Source organism: Salpingoeca rosetta, assembly GCF_000188695.1.
Source record: "Salpingoeca rosetta unplaced genomic scaffold supercont1.8, whole genome shotgun sequence".
Classification (NCBI taxonomy): Eukaryota; class Choanoflagellata; order Craspedida; family Salpingoecidae; genus Salpingoeca; species Salpingoeca rosetta.
Window position 1 is genome coordinate 1,897,847 of NW_004754926.1, and position 19,411 is coordinate 1,917,257.

The following is a 19,411-nucleotide window of genomic DNA, read 5'->3' on the forward strand; positions in this document are numbered from 1 at the left end:
CCGGAGCAGCGACGCGTTCCGCCCGCACAAACAAGAAATACCTCGTCACCTTCAGGTCCGTGCATGCGTGCGTGTTGTGACGTGGTGCGATGTGGGGTTCGATGTTCACTGCTGCTGCTGCTGGGTTTTGAGGGGTTGGTGTCGCTCACTGCACCACCGCTCCCCCTTCTTGTGCCGCTACAACCTAACTCCAAACCTGTTGTGGTGCCGCTGCTTGACGTGTGTCTTCTTTCCCTGTTGCACAGGGGCACCACCAAGTCTGCTCGTTCTTGATGCCATGCGCAACCACCTCCCCAAGCTGCACAATGGCAGGTGTGTCGTGCTGTGCGTGCGATGTGTCGGTGTAATGTGTTGTGTGTTCTTGTGTTCCGTGCGTGTGTATCGTGTTTTGCCTCAGAGTCCACTGGTTTTGGTGCTGTGTGCGTGTCTGTCTGGCTCCACCTCACGCACACACACACACACACACACATCGCCTGTGTTTGCGCGCACGTTGCAGAGTCATTGTGTTGGTGTGCGCGTGCCAATGGTTTGGCGAAGAGCGCATGAGTCGTGAGGGGGAAGGTTGGATATGACCCGTCGTGCAAGCAGGCAGAGGAAGAGTTCAACCAGTACACGTACACAGAGCTGGCGCTGGAGACCAAGTTTGGGCCCATCGTGGAAGGATTTGGCGACCACTCCTTCAGGTGTGTGTGTGTGTGCGTGTGCGTGTGCGTGTGCGTGTGCGTGTGTGTGTGTGTGTGTGTGTGTTGCAGACGATTTCGGTCCTATTTGTGCTCTTACCCACCTTCCATCTCCTGTCACCCACTTTCATGCCTCATAGATCATGGCTGCGGGCGCCATCCCCGTCATTGTCGTCGACCACAACGTGCTGGTGCGTATGGATGGATGCCACTTGGTGTGTGTGTGTGTGTGTGTGTGTGTGTGTGTGTGTGTGTGTGTGTGTGTGTGCGTGTGTGTGTGTGTGTGTGTTTTGTGTGTCACATCACTGTGCGGATGTGCCCCTCCCGTCGCTCACGGTGCTGTGACGTGATATTATGGCGTTTGCTTTTTGCGCGCTTGCAGCTCTACCAGGACCTGCTCGACTGGGAGACGTTCAGCATTCGCATTCCCGAGCACAGGCTCCTCGAGGTGTGGTGACAGATCGGTGACATGGGCATGTGAAGCGATGCGTGAGGGGTGATGTGGGTTTTGATGGGGATTGTGTTTGGTCAAAGCTTGTATGCCACGTCGCTTACACACACACACACACACACACACACACACACACACACACACACACACACACACACACACGCACACACACACACACACACACACGCACACACACACACAAGACTGCGTTCAGCTTCCGAGGATCCTGCGGTCGATCCCTGATGAGGTGGTGGAGATGATGCAGAGACGCGTTGTGTTTGTGTTTGAGTAGTTCTTCAAGTCCCTCTCCATCCAAGTGCACACAGGTGAGGGAGCGTGTCATTGGCACAGGGAGTTGTCGAGTGAGTGTGGTGAGTACGGTGTGGTGTGTGCGTTGCTCGCTTGTTGGCGTGTCCATTCAACCACTCTCACCACCTGCCCACTCGTGTGTCATGTCCGTGCTATTTGCTGCTGTCAGCGCTGGAGTCTGCCAAGATCAACCTGTTCAGCGGCGACAACGCCTGGCAGGTGAGGGTGTGTGTGTGTGTGTGTGTGTGTGTGTGTGTGTGTGTGTGTGTGTGTGTGTGTGTGTGTGTGTGTGTGTGTGTGCAGGGGATCGTGCGCAGGGGTGCGAATCAGCGCGGTCACCTCACATAACATCTTGCTGCCACCACCAACACCTTCATGCGCACAAACACGCAAATGCTCGCAGGGGGAAGATGCAAGTGGAAGGGCTGGCGTACGACACGCCCAATGAGACGCCACACGATGTGATGCAGGAGTCTGTATGGTGCAACACCCCCGCCCACCGACGAAAGGCGGCCAAGGATAATGCCCCCATGTGATGTGTTTGCGACGACGATGAGGGTGAGGAGAGGATGAGAAGGAGGAGGAGGAGGAGGAGAAGGACGATGTCTAACAGCGCCGCCAAGATCAGCTTTGTCACTAGTTCGATAGTTCAGCCCACCTGTTTGTGGTTACTCTGCGTCAGTACATGGAAGTAAACGCGTTGAGATGACACGATGTCAGGCAAGCAGTGTGTGTGTGTGTGTGTGTGTGTGTGTGTGTGTGAAGCAAAGCAACGCTACAGTCAAGCAACAAGAGAGAGAGAGATGAGCCAACACACGCCACCACCTCTTCACCCCACGAAGTGGAAGCAAGCACGTCAGCAAGCAAAGAAAAAGAAGTAAACCGAACCAAGCAACAAGCCAAGAGGAGAGGGAAGTGAAGGAGAGACACCACCACAGCAGCAACACAGCAACAGCAACCACAGCAGCGACAGCACCCCATATGGGAGAGAGAAAAAAAAAGGGAGAGAGCAACATCACCCGTGATTCCCGCCTGGTCACCCACGGCAATACTGAACGGGCCCAAACGGGCTTAGCTTCCGCGATCGGACGAGAGCGGGCGTGATCCCGTTGGTATGAACGTTGCCGACGCCTAAGCAAGACAAGCAATTTATCAAGGCAGAGCCAGCAAGCAGCAAGCAAGAAGAAGAGGAAGAGAAAAATCGCACGCAAACCAGCAGAAGCAAGCAGAAGAAACGAGCAAACAACCGATTCCAACCAACCAACCAACCCATCCACTCGCCGTTGCTTCATTCTTCTTCTTCTGCGCAGCAGCTCTGTGTGTGTGTGATGGTGGTGGGAATGGTGATGGTGATCATGGTCGTCGTCATCGCTGACAGGCAGGTGAGATGAGATGACGTGAGGTGGGGTGAGGCAAGGTGGGAGGTGAGGTGGGAATGTGTCATTGGTTCCTGCACACACACACACACATTAGTGGTTGTGCGTGCCACGTTCCTTCCTTCCTTCCTTTCTTCCTTCCCATCGTCGTCGCTGACGCATTCACACACGCACACACGCACATGCACACATTCATGTGCAGGGAGGGTGTGCGCACCGTCTCTCCCCTTCTTCCTTCCTTCCATCCATCCATCCTTCCATCCATCCATCGTTGTCCATTTCCTTCTCCTGTGATGAACCACGCACAACCAACCAACCAACGAACCAACCAACGACCACATGAATGACCCATCCATCGACAGGTGAGGGTGAGATTGAGTGCACCCACTTCTTCCTCCCACTTAGTTCTCCTCCTCTTCTTCTTCTCCCTGCACACTGCGCACAGCAACAACCACCCACCATCAACAACAACAACACAGCGTACGCTGTCATCATGCACACACAGCCACGCACACACACACAGGTGGACCACCATCAATCAATCCTCACACGGGTGGTTGGATCACAACCAACACACCACTGCGTGTGGCGCTCACAAATACACACTCACACTCACACACTCACACACTTGCTCACCGTTGTGTGGTGACAGAACAACTGCCATCAGCCACCGTCATGCAGTGGGCGACCCTGAGAATGGATCATGCTTCCTCTCAACCAGTGAGCAGCACACACACGACAGTGGGGGAAATGACATCAACCAACATCACAGCCAATGTATGTGTGTGTGTGTGTGTGTGTGTGCACGGGGTTGCGTTCCTTCTCATCCTCCTCCTCCTTTCTCCTCCTTCTGTCTGTGACATTCTGCTCACTGCTGCCGTTGCTTGCTTGTTTGTGGTGGTGCGTGCAGATGGATGTATTCCATCATCAGCAGGAGCAGCAGCAGCAGCAGCAGCAGCAGGTGCTGGCTGATGCGTGAGGCAGTGGGCGACCCCCACCAACCAACAAATGACTACATGCTGACGGATGAATGGTGATCAAACCACTGCATCACCCAGACAGGTGTGTGTGTGTGTATGTGTTTGTGTGTGTGTGTGTGTCTATGTGTGTGTTCTCTTCACCCACCCACTCACACGCCATCATCACCACCTCTCATTTTCTTGTGTCGTTGCTCACATCCTTCCATTCCCACTCTCAACACCACTATCATCACCACCCTCCACACGTGCTCGTTTCCCCTTCCTTCTTTCTGCTGTCGCCACACATAGGGCCCTTGAGCCAGCAGCTGTCACCCCTTCCCCCTCCACCAACCAACTCCGCTCTGGTGGGATGAACAGACGGCGCTGCCATGCGATGACCATCCAGCCACGCCTGTGCGGCTGTGGAAGCAGCAACACCAACACACACCACAAAGCAAGCAAGCGATGAGCAACGTGAGTGCACCACTGCACGTATGTGTGTGTATGCTGCGCACAACACCAGTGTGCGTGTTTTGTGGTCGTTGTCTTTGTTGCTCCTGTCTCCCCTTGTTGGCCCACATCAATGTGCATGCATGTGCGTCGTGCGGCTGCCTGTTTTGCCTTGCTTGATGCGCTCTCACTTTTCGTTGTCACACACAACTGCCTGCACACCTGCACATTCTCCACCTTGCAGTCGCTGCTTATATTCCCCCCTCTTTCTCGCCCTCCCTGGCGGCCATCACAACAACAACAACAACAGCAGCAGCAGCCAACACCCCCTCCACCGCCGATGCACCAGCAAGCAGCAGCAGCGCCAGCATCACTTGCTGCTGAACACATCCCTCCAACCAACCAACCAGCCAACCAACCAACCCATCGCACTGCTGCTGGCGGAAGCTGGCTGTTTGCAGCTGGGAACAGGTGGCGACAGCACAAGTTGCATTTTCGGTTGGAAGCAGCAGCAGCAGAGGTGAGGGCGAGAAGAAGATGGAAAACGGAGAGGATGTGTGTTGGATGGATGGATGGATGGATGGGATGGGGGATGCTGGGTGAGTGTGGTGTGGTGTGGTGTGGCGTGGCTGGTGACAGAGGATGGTGGTGTGTGGTGTGAGGAAGAGGGATGGATGGATGGATGGGGTGCAGCATGTCTTGTTCGCCCCCTTCTGTTTTCTGTTTTCTCTCTCTTCCCTTTCTTCTTCTTCACACGCATGCATGCACAGCATTAGCAGCAGTGGCAGCAGCGGTGTAGCTGCGCACATATCCATGCCCCCTACCTTCCCACTCACTCACTCACCATGCTGGTGCTCGCACACAACCACACTTGTAGGTGATGTTCTCGCACAAGCAGGATGAGGGAAATGTCAAGGATACTTGCTACGCGTGCCAGCTGCACTCGCCTCACACATGGTATGTGGGTGGTGATGAGTGGTTGGTTGGTTGGTTGTGTGATGGAGTGTGGGGACGGGGGTGTGGTGATGGGGTGAAGCGAACAAGGGGAAGAAGGGTTCATGGGGGATCATGATCACGCACACTGACACACACACACACACATACACGCACACACACACACGTGGTGCGTGCGATGTCACTGACTCGTTCTGCTGTGCTGACATGATGGCCTGCTCTGTGCTTGTTTGTGTTCTGTTCCCAACCACGTTCCCTGCAACCACACACACACACACACACGCACAGGTGGTGAGGTAGCAGCACACATCAGGATGTCGATGGAAGCGGGCTCGCATGCCGGCTGCTGCTGCTGCAACTCCCCCGATTCGGCTGCCGCTGCTGTGCTCATGCAGTATTCCTACATGTGAGCAAGGTGAGCCCATCATGCATGCTTTGGTTGCCACATGGTGCATGTGTTGGTGTTGCTGCTGTGGGTGCTTGGTGTTGCCGCTGCTGTGCTTCATGCAGCAGTGTACCTGTGCAGCTCACATGCCATGAGTATGTGTGTGTATGTTTGTGGCTGCAGCGGCGACTGTGTGAGGATCGTTTGAGGATGATGGGTGGTGCACACATGATGGAATGGGAGGAGCAGCTGTGGGCACGCACGTCCATGGTCATGGTGGGCACATCCAACAACAGCGACGCAGCTATGCGCAGGTGTGTGTGTGTGTGTGTGTGCGGTATCGTGGGGCGAGGAGGAGGAAAGCAGAGGAGGGTCAGGAAGGTGAACACGTCTGCTGTGCTCGCATGCCATACCTGTGTGTTGTGTGTGATGATGTCGTTGTGTCTTGTCGTTGTGTGTTGGTTGCATGCGCACCAGGGCCACATCAGAAGAGGGCAAGGAAGCCGCCATGAACGACCCATCAGCATCATCATCCACCTTTCCCATTTCTCTCTCCTTTTTCGTTCTTCCACCTCAGCTTGGCGGTTACCATCACCACCATCACCATCGACCGCACAGCCGACATCACACTCCGGCCGACACCAGCTCCAATCTGTCATGAGGCAGACATTGCACATGTCAGTCGCTCTGACGATGAGGTGAGCAATGTGTGTGCGTGTGTGTGCAAGGTGGTGATGGTGAGTGGGTGTGGATGTGTATGTCAATGCGGGTGGTTGGATGGGCTGGCGTGTGGTTGATGATGCTTCGCTGTCAACCTCACCACCTTGCATTCTCTCCCATCTTGTGTTTGTGCACACACATTTCACAGCGTTGAGGGGGCGCATGAAGCGGTGGAACCAACGACGATGACGATGACGAGTGATGAAGGTGAGAGGGCGACTGAGATGTGTGTGTGTGTGTGGTTGACATGTTGTGCTTCCTTCTTCGCCTCCCACTTTCCTTGTCTGTTCTGTTCACTCATGTGTCTTTTGTTCTTCTCCCCCTTTTTTCGATTGATTTGGACACAAGGCCATGCATCACGTCTCCATCCAACCGACCAAGCAAGCAGCCGAGCGAGCGAGCAAAGGACACGGCGTGGCAAGGGGCCGTTTGTTTTCCCCGTTTCCACCACCAGCAGCAACAGCAACAACCGATGTATGGCTGCATTTTGGATGAGCTGGCTTCTTCCGTCTCTCGTCCATCTCCTCCTCCTCATCGTCTTCGTCGTCATTGGTTACCAACAGCAGCGGCTGCGGCCGTAGATGTGGAGGTGAGATGAATGGCGGCGGTGGCGGTGGTCATGTGTGATGTGTTGGGTGTGAACATCAGCATGTATGTGTGTGATTGTGAAGCGCTGGTTGGATGTCGTTGAGCCTGTTGGTGCTGGCAATGGATGTTGTTGTCGTTGACAGCCTGATTCTGTGCCAACTTACCTCTTTCTCCACGCGCACACGTACAGGGTGTGATGTACGTCGATGTGCCGTTGCCTCGCATGACGATGACGATGATGGTGGTGAGTGACTTGTGGTGGATGTACACGGCGCACGCACACGCATATGCGGGTGTGCTGCTTGTGGCGGTGGTGGTGTTGGTGTCTGTGTGGGGATGTGACATGTGCATGCACAGGTGATGATGTGAGTGATGTGAATGAGGCACAAGGATGTGGATGTGGTTTGTTTCTGCCATGCTGGCTCACTGCGTGGTGTCATTCTTGCTGATTTGGTTGTTTGTGCTTGCACATGTGTACATGTGTGTGATTTGCACAGGACGGTGGCCGATCTCTTCCCAGGCCCTCATGACACGAGCAGGGCGATACACGCACACACGAATGTGCGAGAAAAGAAGGCGCAAGGTGAGACGCTGCCGCTGTGTGTGTGAGTGTGTGTGTGTGTGTGTGTGTGTGGTGATAGCGTGGTATGATACATTCGCACGCACATACGCACGCACGCGTGCATGTACGCATGTGTGCCAACGCACCAAAGCAGTCATTGGCTGTGGGGTGGTTGCACTGACGTGTGTCTCACATGAATCAATCACACAACTCAATGTGTGTGTGCGTGTGTGCGTGGCTGCAGGCGGACGTTGTGCGGGTTTCCCCAACCGATTTCCCTTCCTCCTTTCCCAACCAATCGCCTCTACTCTGTGTCATCATCATCATCAGCCTTCCCCATGCGATGTGCAGCTGTTGAGGCGTGATCGAGACAACAGCCAACACAGGTATTGCAGCAGCTGTAGTGGATGTGGATGTGGTGGTATCGTGGTGTGCCTGCTTGCTTGCTTGCTTGGCTGCTTGTTGGGTGCTTGCTTCGTTGTTCTTGTGTGTAGGTGATGCACCCCACCCACAACATGCTGCAATATTCCCATGCGTGGTCCCTTGTGTCCCTCCTTTCATGTCCTCACCACCACCGGTCATCGTTGTTCGTCTTTGGTTGGTTTCTTCTTGCCTCACAGGCAGGGTAGCTCGCTGCTGCCACTGGTGCTGCTGTGATGATGGCCGTGCGTGTGCATGCGCGCTGTGCACCGTGTTTGGGGCTGCGCCGATGAAGACAAGGAAGGACACGGCCCGTGCCCGCCACTCTTCCCTCTTCGTCTTCTCTTTCTGCTCCATCAGCGATGACGATGGTGGCCGTGGCATGTGGTTGCGGTTCCCTTGTTTGGCTTCGCTGTGGCCCATCCGCTGGCTGGCTGGCTGCATCAGGCACAGGTGAGGATGATCGTTGATGGTTGGTTGGTTGGTGGGCTGTGTTGTGTCGAGCGGTGAGAAGCGGGGGAAGCAGGGAAGTAACACGGCAGGTGGTGGTGCGACGTGGGAGTGGTGGTGCGACGTGGGAGTGCAGAGCGAAAGGAGGGAGAGGGAGGGAAGTGATAGGAGGGCGATGATGTTGGTTGGGGGATGGGGGTGCGCGTGCACATGCACGTGAAATCGTGTGGTGGTGGTATCACATGACAGTGACACACACATCAGTGGCTCATTCCTTTTCCTTGCACCTGTGTGCGTGTGATTGTGGTGATGACTGCAGCAGGCAACACACGGCGGTGGATGCTGGATTGGATTGGCTGGGGTTGACTGGCCGTTGTGTCGTGTCGCCCATATCTCTCTCCCTCCGTTGCTCATCTCAACTGGGAACACACACGGCCGTGTGTGCGTGCGTGTGTGTGTGTGTGCGTCGCCATCAACCACGCCGACAGCGACACGATGCACGAGGTGAGGGCACGCAATGGTGTGTGTTTGGTGGAAGGGGGTTGAGGGGAAGGGGTTGAGGGGAGGTGAGGAGAAAGGCGTTCATCATGGCCATTATCACCACCACGGCTGTGCACCTGGTCATGTGACCGTGCATTTGGGGGATGGAGATGGGGAGAGAGATGCTGTCGTTGTGGTGGTTGTGACGGTTGTGGTTGCATTGCTGTGCATGCGTGTGCATGGTGCACCGTCTCACTCTGCAATGCCATGTGTGACTCTATGTGTGTGTGTGATTGCAGATGTGTGTGTGTGTGTGCGCGTGTGCCAGGCACATGCGTTGATCGACGACGAGGTGTGTGTGATTGTGTGTGGTTGGGGTTGGGGTTGACCTTTGTGTCCTTGTGCCATCACACACAACGCACAACACCAAGTACATCATCATCATTCCACCTCGTGTGTAGTTGTTGTTCACTCATGCATGGCATGCTCACATCCACCCCCTTCCCTTGCTTCTTCTCCCTCTTCCTCCTCTCCTGCTGCTGCTGCCACCCCTTCCACTGTTTCCCTCCAACCCTTCCTTTTCACACACACGCAGAGAGAGGAGCCCATCCACATCCAACACCCATGCCCACGCATCCAGGCATGACACGCCATGGCGAGCTGTGCCACCTCAACCAACCCAACTCAACCCAGGCCAAGGAAAGGAAGAGGGGAAGCAAGGACAGAAGACGTTATGCTCCCAACAGATGTGTGTTTGTGTGTGTTGATGTTGATGAACGGTGTTCCCCTCCCCCCCCCCTCCATCGCCTCGCCTCTTGCTTCCATGGCGACCTGGCTGGGTGGCTGTTGCCCCCTCCCTTGTTTGTTTTCTCTTCCAGCCCTTTGTGGCTGTTGGTTGTCTGTTGTGACTGTGAGAAGAAGGAGGAGAAGGAGGAGGAAGCGAAGAAGAGGAGAGAAGGGAGGAGAGGGGAGGGATGCATGCTGTCCACAATTGTGTGTGTGTGTGTGTGTGTGTGTGTGTGTGTGTGTTTGGTTCTTCTTCTTTTCCATCCCCCCTTTCTTCTCCCCTTCTCTTCTTCCCTTCTCTTCTCCCTCCTCAGCCTGCAAGGCCTGTGAGCCTGCGTTGCATTCACACACACAGTGCTGTTCCCCCCTTCCCCTTCTTCTCCTCCTTGTCTCATTGAAACCAACCAACCAAGCAAGCAAGCAAGCCAACCAACCAAGCAAGTCCGCCCTTCAACAAGCAAACGCAGAAAGCAAACAGCAGTTGCCGCACAAACGCAGCAGTGGGCGATTATTTGTGGCATCTTCCACAAATCGCACAAACACGAACCAACAAGACCAAACACACACAAACAAGCGAAGCGACAGGCGAAACGCGAATCAAGGTGAGTGTGTGTTTGAGTGGGTGGTGGTGGCTTGCGTTGTTCGTGTGCGTGGCTCGCGCAGGGTTGGCGGAGAGGAGGGAGAGGGTGCGCGTTGTGACGGGCACTCACTGGCGGTTCTGTTGTGGGTGGTCTCGTTTGGTTGCATGGACTGTGTGGGGTGTGGTGGGTGATGATGTGATGGTGAACAGGAGCAAGCAGAAAACACGCACAGCAGCGCCCACACCATGGATGTGTGCAGGGTCAAAGGCATGCAAGGCGTTGCCCACGGTCGGTGAGGCTGACATATGTGCTGCAAAGGCCCATGGCACGCTGGCACCGTGAGTTTGGGTGAGTTCTGTCAATTGGTTTGACTGCTGTGTGAGTGCGTGTGTGTGTGTTTGTGAAGGAGGGAGAGGTGGACGTGGCTGTGGTGGGTGTTGTGATCTCACACACACTCCTGCTGCTGTGGATGCATTTGGCTCACACACGCTCAGAGAGGGATAATGGGCTGCATCGACCCACACACATGAGTGTGAAAACACACGCACACGCACACGCTGACAGGCAGTCTGATGCCTACCTCACGGTGCGTTGCACTTGCATGTGCGTGACTGTGATTGTGACTGTGTGCATGTCGTTCATGCTGTGCCTGCTTGTGATTCACACTGTGTGTGTGTTTGTGTAGTGGTGGCTGGTTGCTTCTCTCTGTCTCACACACATGTGTGTATATTTGGATGGTGACACACACAGGCACACACAGACACACACACAGTGAGTGAGTGGGTGTGCAGGCACACATCCTCACACAGGCAGCCAAGCAGGCAGGGCATACTCTTCCTTCTCTCCCTCTGCCACCACCACTGGTGCTGCATGGATAGACCAGTGGATGCAAGGGGTGTTGGATGTTGCTGGCTGGCTGATGTCCTTTCCCTTGGTGCGTGTGTGTGTGTGTGTGTGTTGCGCTACTGCTGCTCTCGTTCCCCCCTGTTTGTGTCTGTTGTGTCTGTTGTGCGTTGCTGCTTCGCTGTGTCTGTGTGTGTGTGTGTTCATCACAGCCACATCGTGTGCGCCCATCACCATCGTCTGTGCTCACGCACATCCCACCTCTCCCTTTCTTCTTCTTCTGCTCCCTTCCCTCTTCCCTCTTCGTCATCCCCTCACACGCACACACACAAGCACATGGACGCTTGTGCAGGGGAAGTGCAGGCTGTTTGTTGGAACCCATGGCATGGCACGCACAACCAAGCAAGGACACACGAGCAAGCATGGACACAGGACAAGCAAGCAAGACGTGGGGCTGCCATAGACCACGCACCTCGTTGGAGAAGGAGGGGAGCGTGAGCGCGTGGTGTTGATTGTGTATGTGTGTTGTGTTGTTGTTGACAGCGTGCACGTCTCTCTCCCCTGTATCCTTCCTCCCCTCCCTTTCTCTCCGTTCTCTCTGTTCTCTCTTGCCACAGCATGCACACTGCTGCTGCTGCTGTTGTTGTTGTTGTTGGCTGAGGGTGATGATGGCGGTTGATGGGGGAGTGAAGCTGTGTGGCACAGCATGGAGCTGTCGCTTGTTGTGTGTGTTGTGTGTGTGTGTGTGTTGCTTGCAGTTGATATGGGGATGCTTTCTCGCTTGTTCTTACCACCTGTGTGTGTGTTTGCTTGCTGTCGTGTTGTTGAAGTGAAGTGGAAACATACAATGCAACACGCATGTGCAGCCGTGTGTATCGTGTGATGCTGGTGTTGGTGGATGGGCGTTGATGGTTGCACTGCAGTAAACACGGTGTGTGTGATGTGATTGGATTGGTGGTGAGCTGGGAGTGTGGCTGTGGAGTGGGTGTTGCATGCAGGTGAGGACAGCAGCAGCTGTGAACGTGGGAGTGCGGGGAAAGGATGAAGGGAGTGACGATGGCAGCGACTGGCGGTGGTAGTGGTGGATGTGAACAGGGCTGACGGTGAAGAAGGCGGCAGTGTGGGCTTGATGGGTTTATGATGTGTTGCAACACATGCAGCATGAAACATGAACGAGGCAGGAAAGGTAAGGGAAAGGGGAAAGGGAAAGGGTGGCGGCACAAAGTAGTGAACATGGACAAGGCCAGGCATGCAAACACATGGAAACAACAGTAGCAGTGGCAAGAATTGAAACAGGACAGGAGGGGCTGGAACGCAGGTGAAATAGACAAACAAGGCTGGTGGTGACAAGGTGGTGACAGAAGGGGACGAAGGGAAGCACGAATGCACACGGTGGGTTGTGTTGTGGTGTTGTGTTGTGTGAAATGAAGTGAAGGATGAGTGATGTTGTGTGCAGAGGTGCTGCGTGGCGGTGAGTGGATGGAAGAGAGGGAGAGACAAGGGTGAATGAAGCATGTGGCAACAAGTGCAAAGCAACAATGCAACACATGGAATGTGGAAAGGCAAAGGGAAGAGGGAAGGAAGCAAGTGAGTGAAGGGTGAGACAAAGGGACAAAGCGGCACATGCATGGATGTGTTGTGTTGTGTTGTGATCGTGGCGGTGGAGCAAAGGAAGCAGAAGCACAGACATTACAAGCAGTAGCAAGCATGCGCGAAGAGAGAAGGTAAAGTGGGAAGAGGAGAAGGCGATTGCAGCGAGCTTCTTACGCACCTGAACATATCGCTGCTGGGGGCGAGAGAGGAAGCGCAGGTGATGTTGGAGCGTGAATCCACGAAGCGAGGCGATGCTGCTGAGTGAAGTGGCGTGGAGTGAAGTGGCGAGGAGGGAGTGACAGAGCGGTGTGTGAGTGATGGTGTGGATTGATAAAGGGTCGGTTGCAGGTGCATGCAGGCATGATGGGTGATGCTGTGGAACAGTGGGGAGCGAGTGGAGGAGTGTTGTGAAGTGAACAAGGTGGAAGCAAGGAAAGTTGTGGGTGCTTGCAAGCAACACGCACAGAGCAAGCAAGCGTACGCATGAAGCGTCTGCAGCGAGTAGACGGACGTAGTGGAGTGAATCCAAACAAGCAGGAGAAGTTGTGAGTGTTTGCAAGTAACACAACAGTGAGTAGACGGATGGAGTGGAGTGAATCCAATGCAAGCAGGAGATGTTGTGAGTGCCTGCGAGTAACACAGCAGTGAGTTGACAGATGTTGTAGAGTGAATCCAATGCAAGCAGGAGATGTTGTGAGTGCTTGCGAGTGAGTAGAGGGGTGTAGTGGAGTGAATCCAATGGAAGCAGGAGGTGTTGTGAGTGCTTGCAGACGGATGTGGTGGAGTGAATCCAATGCAAGTGGGAGATGTTGTGAGTGTTTGCGAGTGAGTAGACGGATGTCGTGGAGTGAATTCAATGCAAGCAGGGGATGTTGTGAGTGCTTGCAGGTAACACAACAGTGAGTAGACGGATGCAGTGGAGTGAATCCAATCGAAGCAGGAGAAGTTGTGAGTGTTTGCGAGTGAGTAGACGGATGTCGTGGAGTGGATCCAATGCAAGCAGGAGAAGTTGCGAGTGAGTAGACGGATGGAATGGAGTGAATCCAATGCAAGCAGGAGAAGTTGTGAGTGCCTGCGAGTGAGTAGACGGATGTGGTGAAGTGAATCCAATGCAAGTAGGAGATGTTGTGAGTGCCTGCGAGTAACACAACAGTGAGTACAGGGATCGTTGTGCAGTGAATTCAATCAATGCAGGAGAAGCTACCAATGCTTGCGAGCAACACAGTAACACTGCACAATCGCATGCAAGTGTGTCTGAAGTGAGCAGAGGATTGCTACTCATCGAATCCATTTAAATTAGGAGAACTAACCAATGCTCGCGAGCAACATAGCAGGACTGCACAATCGCATGCAAGTGTGTCTGCAGTGAGCAGAGGGATCGTCGTGCAGTGAATCCAATGCAAGTAGAAGAAGCTGCCAATGCTTGTAAGCAACGCAGCAGCACTGCACAATCGCATGCAAGTGTGTCTGCAGTGAGCAGAGGATTGCTACTCATCCAATCCACTTTAATCAGAAACACGTTCTCGTGCCTGCAGGCAACATCTACACACAAACGCATGTACACACATGTGCACACGTGTCCCTTGCGCTGCTCCTCGTCGTTCTCTGCCTGCTTGCTTGTCTCTTGTGCAATCACATGGAAAGGAATCCATCCTTGCTTCTCTACTCCTCAGTTCCTCTGCTTTGCTCCTTCTTGCTTCAGCGCTGCGTGCCTGCAGGCAAGTAGAAGTGCGCACAGCGCACTGTGCTCGCGCGCACGTGTGCCTGCAAGCCAGCCACGTGGTCTTGTGCCTGCTGCTGCAGCTCATAGCACGGTGCAGTGACGTTTGCTCGCTTGCTCAGTTGATCATCGGAGTAGGGAGACTGGGGTGGTGAAGTCAAAAGGGGTGCAGAAAAAGTGCGATCTTGTGACGAAAAAAGGTTGAACACTGTGATGAGTAGTGTCTGAACACTGCGTCGCGAGGCACCAGTGCAGCTGTGCAGCTGTGCAGCCCAAGCGCAAGGGCATTGCATGCATGCAAGCATTGGTTGGTCACGGGCCAGGGGAATCTGGGGTGTGAGCAGTGTGAACAATCTTGATGCAGTGAAGCTGTGCGTGCTTGCTAGATCCAGTCACAAATCTAGATCTAGCAGAATCACTGAATCTAGATTGCGGTGCCTGCAGGCAAAGTGCACGAGGGCAAAGCAGCGATTCAAACAGCTGCCGCTCGATGGATTGGCATACATGAGAGGAAGGATGCAAATGAGCAAGACAAAAAAAGAAAAAGAGAAGGCAAAGGCAAAGAGCCGCTGAGTAGAGGCGCAAGCATGAGAGCAAGGCGAATGTCGCTGAGCAGGATTGCTTGCGGGCACGAAAAGCCGCGTCTGCGCCCTTGCAGCTACAACTTCTCTTTCTTCTTGGGTCTTTGTTCTGCTGTGTTTTGAGCGACCTCTCTCTTCATTTGTGTGTGTGTGAAGTGTGTGAGTGCAGGCAAAGCGAAGCGACACTTGTTTGTGTTGTGAGCAAAGCTTGCACGGGCACACATGCATGCACGGCACATGCAATGATAACAGCACGGGCGTGTGTCTGTGTGTGTGGTTGCTTGTGTGTGTGTGATGCGTGAGCATTGTGTGTGGGTGTGATGAGACACATGTGGGGAGGCGAGCAAGCGATTGCTCGTGTCTCTGTGTGTGTTCTTGTGATCACTCGCATGAGCAAACACATCTCTACTACACAGAAGCAAAGCAACACACGACATATGCGCTTGTGGCGAGCAACGACTGTGTTTGCGGAAAGAGGGCGAGCTGATTGTTCAGCTTCCTCTGAGTGTGACAGTGTGAAGCGCTTGTCATTCCTCTCATACGAACACGCATTGTTGGCTCTTGATTGTTCTTCTCTCCTCACATTTCACATTCTTGTGTGATGTGACGCAGCGAGACGCAGGAAGCAAGCCTGCACGCATGGTGCATTGAGACCCGGGCACAGCGATGTGCCTGGCGCGTAGATGACGTGTGTGCGCATGAATGGGCTTGCATTTTCCTTGTGTGTGTAGCTGTGCGTTGGGAGAAGGGCGATGAGCCAAGATGTGTTTGTGTGTTGGGGATGGCTGGCAGTTGCTTTGCTGCACACGTGGATGTGGCACAGTGAAAAACAAAACGTTGTCAGCTGTGTGTTGTGGGTGTGGCTGTGGTTGCCTTTGGAGGCAAGACGCAGCCCGCTGTGACATGCGGGTCGATGAAGTATTGCGAGCGAGAGCAAGCAAAGCTTTGCATGGATTGCTGGTGTTGAGCCAAAAGTCTATGATGTTGAAGCAAGTTGCAAGCCGCTGGCGGAGTGACGGCAAGGCACATGTATGCATGTGTGTTTATCTGCTGTGATCTCTGATAGAGGGTGGGCGCCGTCTGCCGTAAAATTGGCAGGTGGCGACTGTCCTTGATGACACCAAGCTTGCGCATGCAGGAGGCAATCCCGCCGTGAGAGCGGTGTGGATTGTTCTTCTTGAGAGGGTGCCTTGAGCAACACTCTATCATGAGTGGAGGCAAACTGTGCTGTGAGCACGATGATGATTTTGGGCACGCACACATGCGTGGATGAAGTACATTTGATGCGAGACAGTGTTGTGTGTTGTTTCGAAAGAGAGCCATGCGCACTGCATGCTGCTGATGGGCACGTGCTGCCATTGTATTTGTGTGTGCTGTGTGATGTATTGTGTGTTGTGTGAGCAACGTCGCGTTGTTTGCACACACACACATGCGCATGCATGCAGATGCGAAACAATGGTGGTGTGTGCTTTGTTGGCAGAGCAGGTTGTTGTCACTGGCACTCACTGAGAACAGCACACACATTGTGTATTTGCATTGAATGTCACTGCTTCATCCACACACCTTTTTGTGTGTGTGTGTCTGGGGTTGTTGTTGTGTGCATAGCCACAAGAACAAAACCAAAAAGAAAAACAGAACGACCCGAGTGGCACGTGCAGCGATGTGCGTGTTGCTTGTGGAAGCTTTGTTTGTCGGGGTGCAGGGTGAGTGAGTGAGTGAACAGTGAGGGGAAGAAGGGAAGATGCACAGCATTCATTGCATTGTTGTGTGTTTTCTCTCTTTCCCCTTTGCTTATCTCTCTTTTCTCTTCTGAATCCTCGACAGCCATAGCTGGGCGGCAGCTGTGGTGTGTTTTGCGTGTGTGTTGTGCATTATGATGTGTCGTGCATTGTGTGTGTGCAATGTGTGTGGGCTCTACAACCTACACGCATTCACATGCATCTCTACACGATTCACATACACATTAACACATTTACACACTCACACACACCACAACTGCCACTCGCCTTCTATGGAGAGATAACTGGTCGATCCTGCCAGTAGTCATATGCTTGTCTCAAAGATTAAGCCATGCATGTCTAAGTATGAATAGTATTCTTGATACTGTGAAACTGCGAATGGCTCATTAAATCAGTTATAGTTTATTTGATAGTTTGCAACTCGTTTTTCGGAGCGGTGTTGTGCTAGACGGATAGCCGTGGTAATTCTAGAGCTAATACGTGCGACAAGGCCCGAGAGAGAGGTGTGTGTATGCACATTTTGTCTTCTCGAGGGCTGCATTTGTTAGGTATAAAGCCAGCAGGAACATGACTGGTGAATCAGAATAACTTTGCTGACCGTTACACTTTTGTGTGTGATGGTGTCTCATTCGAATTTCTGCCCTATCAACTTTCGATGGTAAGGTATTGGCTTACCATGGTGACAACGGGTGACGGGGAACATTTGGTTCGATTCCGGAGAGGGAGCCTGAGAGACGGCTACCACTTCCAAGGAAGGCAGCAGGCGCGCAAATTACCCAATCCTGACACAGGGAGGTAGTGACAATAAATACCAATGCACGGTGTTTTTTATGCACTGTGCAATTGGAATGAGAACAATGTAAAGACCTTATCAAGGAACAATTGGAGGGCAAGTCTGGTGCCAGCAGCCGCGGTAATTCCAGCTCCAAAAGCGTATACTAAAGTTGTTGCAGTTAAAAAGCTCGTAGTTGGATTTCATGCGGGGTTCACGGTGTGTGGTGGGGGAGAGACACTGTTTCGCCCTTGCCCTGCACTGTTTGCGCTCTGCAGTTTTAATATTCCCTGGTGGCGCCTTTGGCGCGTGCCCTTGATTGGGTGTGTGTCAAGTCACGTAGTGGTGGGGCGCTGTTGGGGGCTTTACTTTGAAAAAATTAGAGTGTTCAAAGCAGGCAGTCATTTGATTTGCTTGAATAGATTAGCATGGAACAACGGAAGAGGACTTTTGGGCCTGTACTGTTGGCGTGTGGTGCGGGGGTGTGGAGTGAGAAACCGCAAGGTTTTCTTGTTCCTCCCTCACCACATCGGGTCTGAAGTAATGATTAATAGGGACGGTTGGGGGCACTGGTATTTCGTTGTCAGAGGTGAAATTCTTGGATTTACGAAAGACCGCCGACTGCGAAAGCATTTGCCAAGGACGCTTTCATTGATCAAGAACGAAAGTTAGGGGATCGAAGACGATTAGATACCGTCGTAGTCTTAACCATAAACGATGCCGGCCAGGGCTCGGTGGGCAGCACAAACTTTTATCAAGTGGAGGCGCCATCGGGACCTTTAGGGAAACCAAAGCGTTTGGGTTCCGGGGGGAGTATGATCGCAAGATTGAAACTTAAAGGAATTGACGGAAGGGCACCACCAGGAGTGGAGCCTGCGGCTTAATTTGACTCAACACGGGGAAACTCACCAGGTCCAGACATGGGAAGGATTGACAGATTGACAGCTCTTTCTTGATTCCAAGGGAGGTGGTGCATGGCCGTCCAGCTTTTGTTGTGAAATCTCTGTTTGATTACGGTAAACGGCGAGACCTTGACTTGCTGATTGGTGTGCGCCTGCGTTAGCAGGCGTTGGAGATTACGCGCAAGCGTGTCTCTCATCACACCACTCAGAGGGACACTCGGCGTTGCTATTGAGCGTAAGCCGAAGGAAGTTTGAGGCGATAACAGGTCTGTGATGCCCTTAGATGTTCTGGGCTGCACGCGCGCTACACTGACGGGGGCAGCGAGTATGCTTTGGGTGTTTGTGGTGGGGAGCGTGAAAGCGTTTCTCTTGCCATGAACATCTATTCCTGCGCTGGAAGGCGTGGGGACTCTTGTGAAAACCCGTCGTGCTGGGGATAGATGCTTGCAATTATTCATCTTGAACGAGGAATTCCTAGTAAGCGCAATTCAACAGATTGCGTTGATTACGTCCCTGCCCTTTGTACACACCGCCCGTCGCTACTACCGATTGAATGGTTTAGTGAGGCCTCGGGATTGGCGCGTGGGCGCTGGCAACAGCTGCCCATGTCATCTTTTGCTGAGAACCTGGTCAAACTTGATCATTTAGAGGAAGTAAAAGTCGTAACAAGGTTTCCGTAGGTGAACCTGCGGAAGGATCATTCCAACAAGGAAAACGTTGAAAAGCGTGGTTGGTGAAAGGAAGGTGAGGGGTGAGGGAAGGTGAGGGAAGGTGGAGACACTGGACTGAGCCAACTGAGCCAACTGAGCCAACTGAGCCAACCAACCAAATCGCTCTCGCACGCTTTTGTGTGTGGGAGTGAGCATTGTGTGAATGAAGACAAAACAAAGCAAAAGCATGTGCATGCGTGCATGGGCATTGTGTGTCGCAGTGGAGCACGCATTTTGTGTGTGTTGCATTGCGATGGCAGTGTTCTTGTGTGTGTGTGTAATGTATACGTTGTTTGCCTCGTGCAAAGAAGAAGAAGAAATGAACGCAGAAAGCAAGCATGTTTTGGATTGTTGTTGTGGCAGCGGCTGCGATTGCACACACATGACAGTGTGGGCGAAA

The 19,411-nt window shown here is 53.3% G+C and overlaps 4 protein-coding genes and 2 non-coding genes across 6 annotated transcripts in view; 4 read left to right on the forward strand and 2 right to left on the reverse strand.

Moving 5' to 3' along the window:
* PTSG_03881 (uncharacterized protein) overlaps window positions 1-2,139 on the forward strand; it is a 4,259-nt gene extending 2,120 nt beyond the window's left edge. Inside the window, exons 6-12 of the mRNA XM_004995557.1 lie at window positions 246-314; window positions 562-683; window positions 821-871; window positions 1,063-1,128; window positions 1,424-1,457; window positions 1,610-1,659; window positions 1,844-2,139. Coding sequence (XP_004995614.1) covers window positions 246-314; window positions 562-683; window positions 821-871; window positions 1,063-1,128; window positions 1,424-1,457; window positions 1,610-1,659; window positions 1,844-1,976 — 525 coding nt within the window. The 3' untranslated portion in view covers window positions 1,977-2,139. The remainder of the gene's footprint in view (window positions 1-245; window positions 315-561; window positions 684-820; window positions 872-1,062; window positions 1,129-1,423; window positions 1,458-1,609; window positions 1,660-1,843) is intronic.
* A 309-nt stretch (window positions 2,140-2,448) lies between these two features.
* PTSG_20011 lies at window positions 2,449-2,562 on the reverse strand. Its single transcript, XR_001137146.1, has one exon. It is a non-coding gene; the product is annotated as a 5S ribosomal RNA (ribosomal RNA).
* Window positions 2,563-3,823: 1,261 nt separating this feature from the next.
* On the forward strand, window positions 3,824-7,450 carry PTSG_03882 (uncharacterized protein). The gene is made up of 11 exons (XM_004995558.1): window positions 3,824-3,878; window positions 4,085-4,249; window positions 4,470-4,745; window positions 5,103-5,182; window positions 5,468-5,594; window positions 5,748-5,878; window positions 6,042-6,262; window positions 6,433-6,491; window positions 6,633-6,873; window positions 7,063-7,116; window positions 7,370-7,450. Exons 6-9 carry the CDS (start codon window positions 5,801-5,803, stop codon window positions 6,863-6,865), a joined length of 591 nt encoding a protein of 196 aa, XP_004995615.1. The 5' UTR covers window positions 3,824-3,878; window positions 4,085-4,249; window positions 4,470-4,745; window positions 5,103-5,182; window positions 5,468-5,594; window positions 5,748-5,800; the 3' UTR covers window positions 6,866-6,873; window positions 7,063-7,116; window positions 7,370-7,450.
* Window positions 7,431-9,515, forward strand: PTSG_13242 (uncharacterized protein). Its single transcript, XM_004995559.1, has 6 exons — window positions 7,431-7,455; window positions 7,679-7,820; window positions 8,055-8,307; window positions 8,624-8,808; window positions 9,084-9,136; window positions 9,380-9,515. The coding sequence occupies exons 3-6, from the start codon at window positions 8,144-8,146 to the stop codon at window positions 9,428-9,430; spliced, it is 453 nt and encodes a 150-aa protein (XP_004995616.1). The 5' UTR covers window positions 7,431-7,455; window positions 7,679-7,820; window positions 8,055-8,143; the 3' UTR covers window positions 9,431-9,515.
* On the reverse strand, window positions 7,739-8,695 carry PTSG_03883 (uncharacterized protein; the record flags this gene model as incomplete). The annotated part of the gene is made up of 3 exons (XM_004995560.1): window positions 7,739-7,785; window positions 8,004-8,292; window positions 8,636-8,695. The coding sequence occupies 3 exons, from the start codon at window positions 8,693-8,695 to the stop codon at window positions 7,739-7,741; spliced, it is 396 nt and encodes a 131-aa protein (XP_004995617.1).
* Window positions 9,516-16,909: 7,394 nt separating the features above from the next.
* On the forward strand, window positions 16,910-19,004 carry PTSG_20012. Its single transcript, XR_001137147.1, has one exon. It is a non-coding gene; the product is annotated as an 18S ribosomal RNA (ribosomal RNA).
* The last annotated feature ends 407 nt before the right edge of the window (window positions 19,005-19,411 follow it).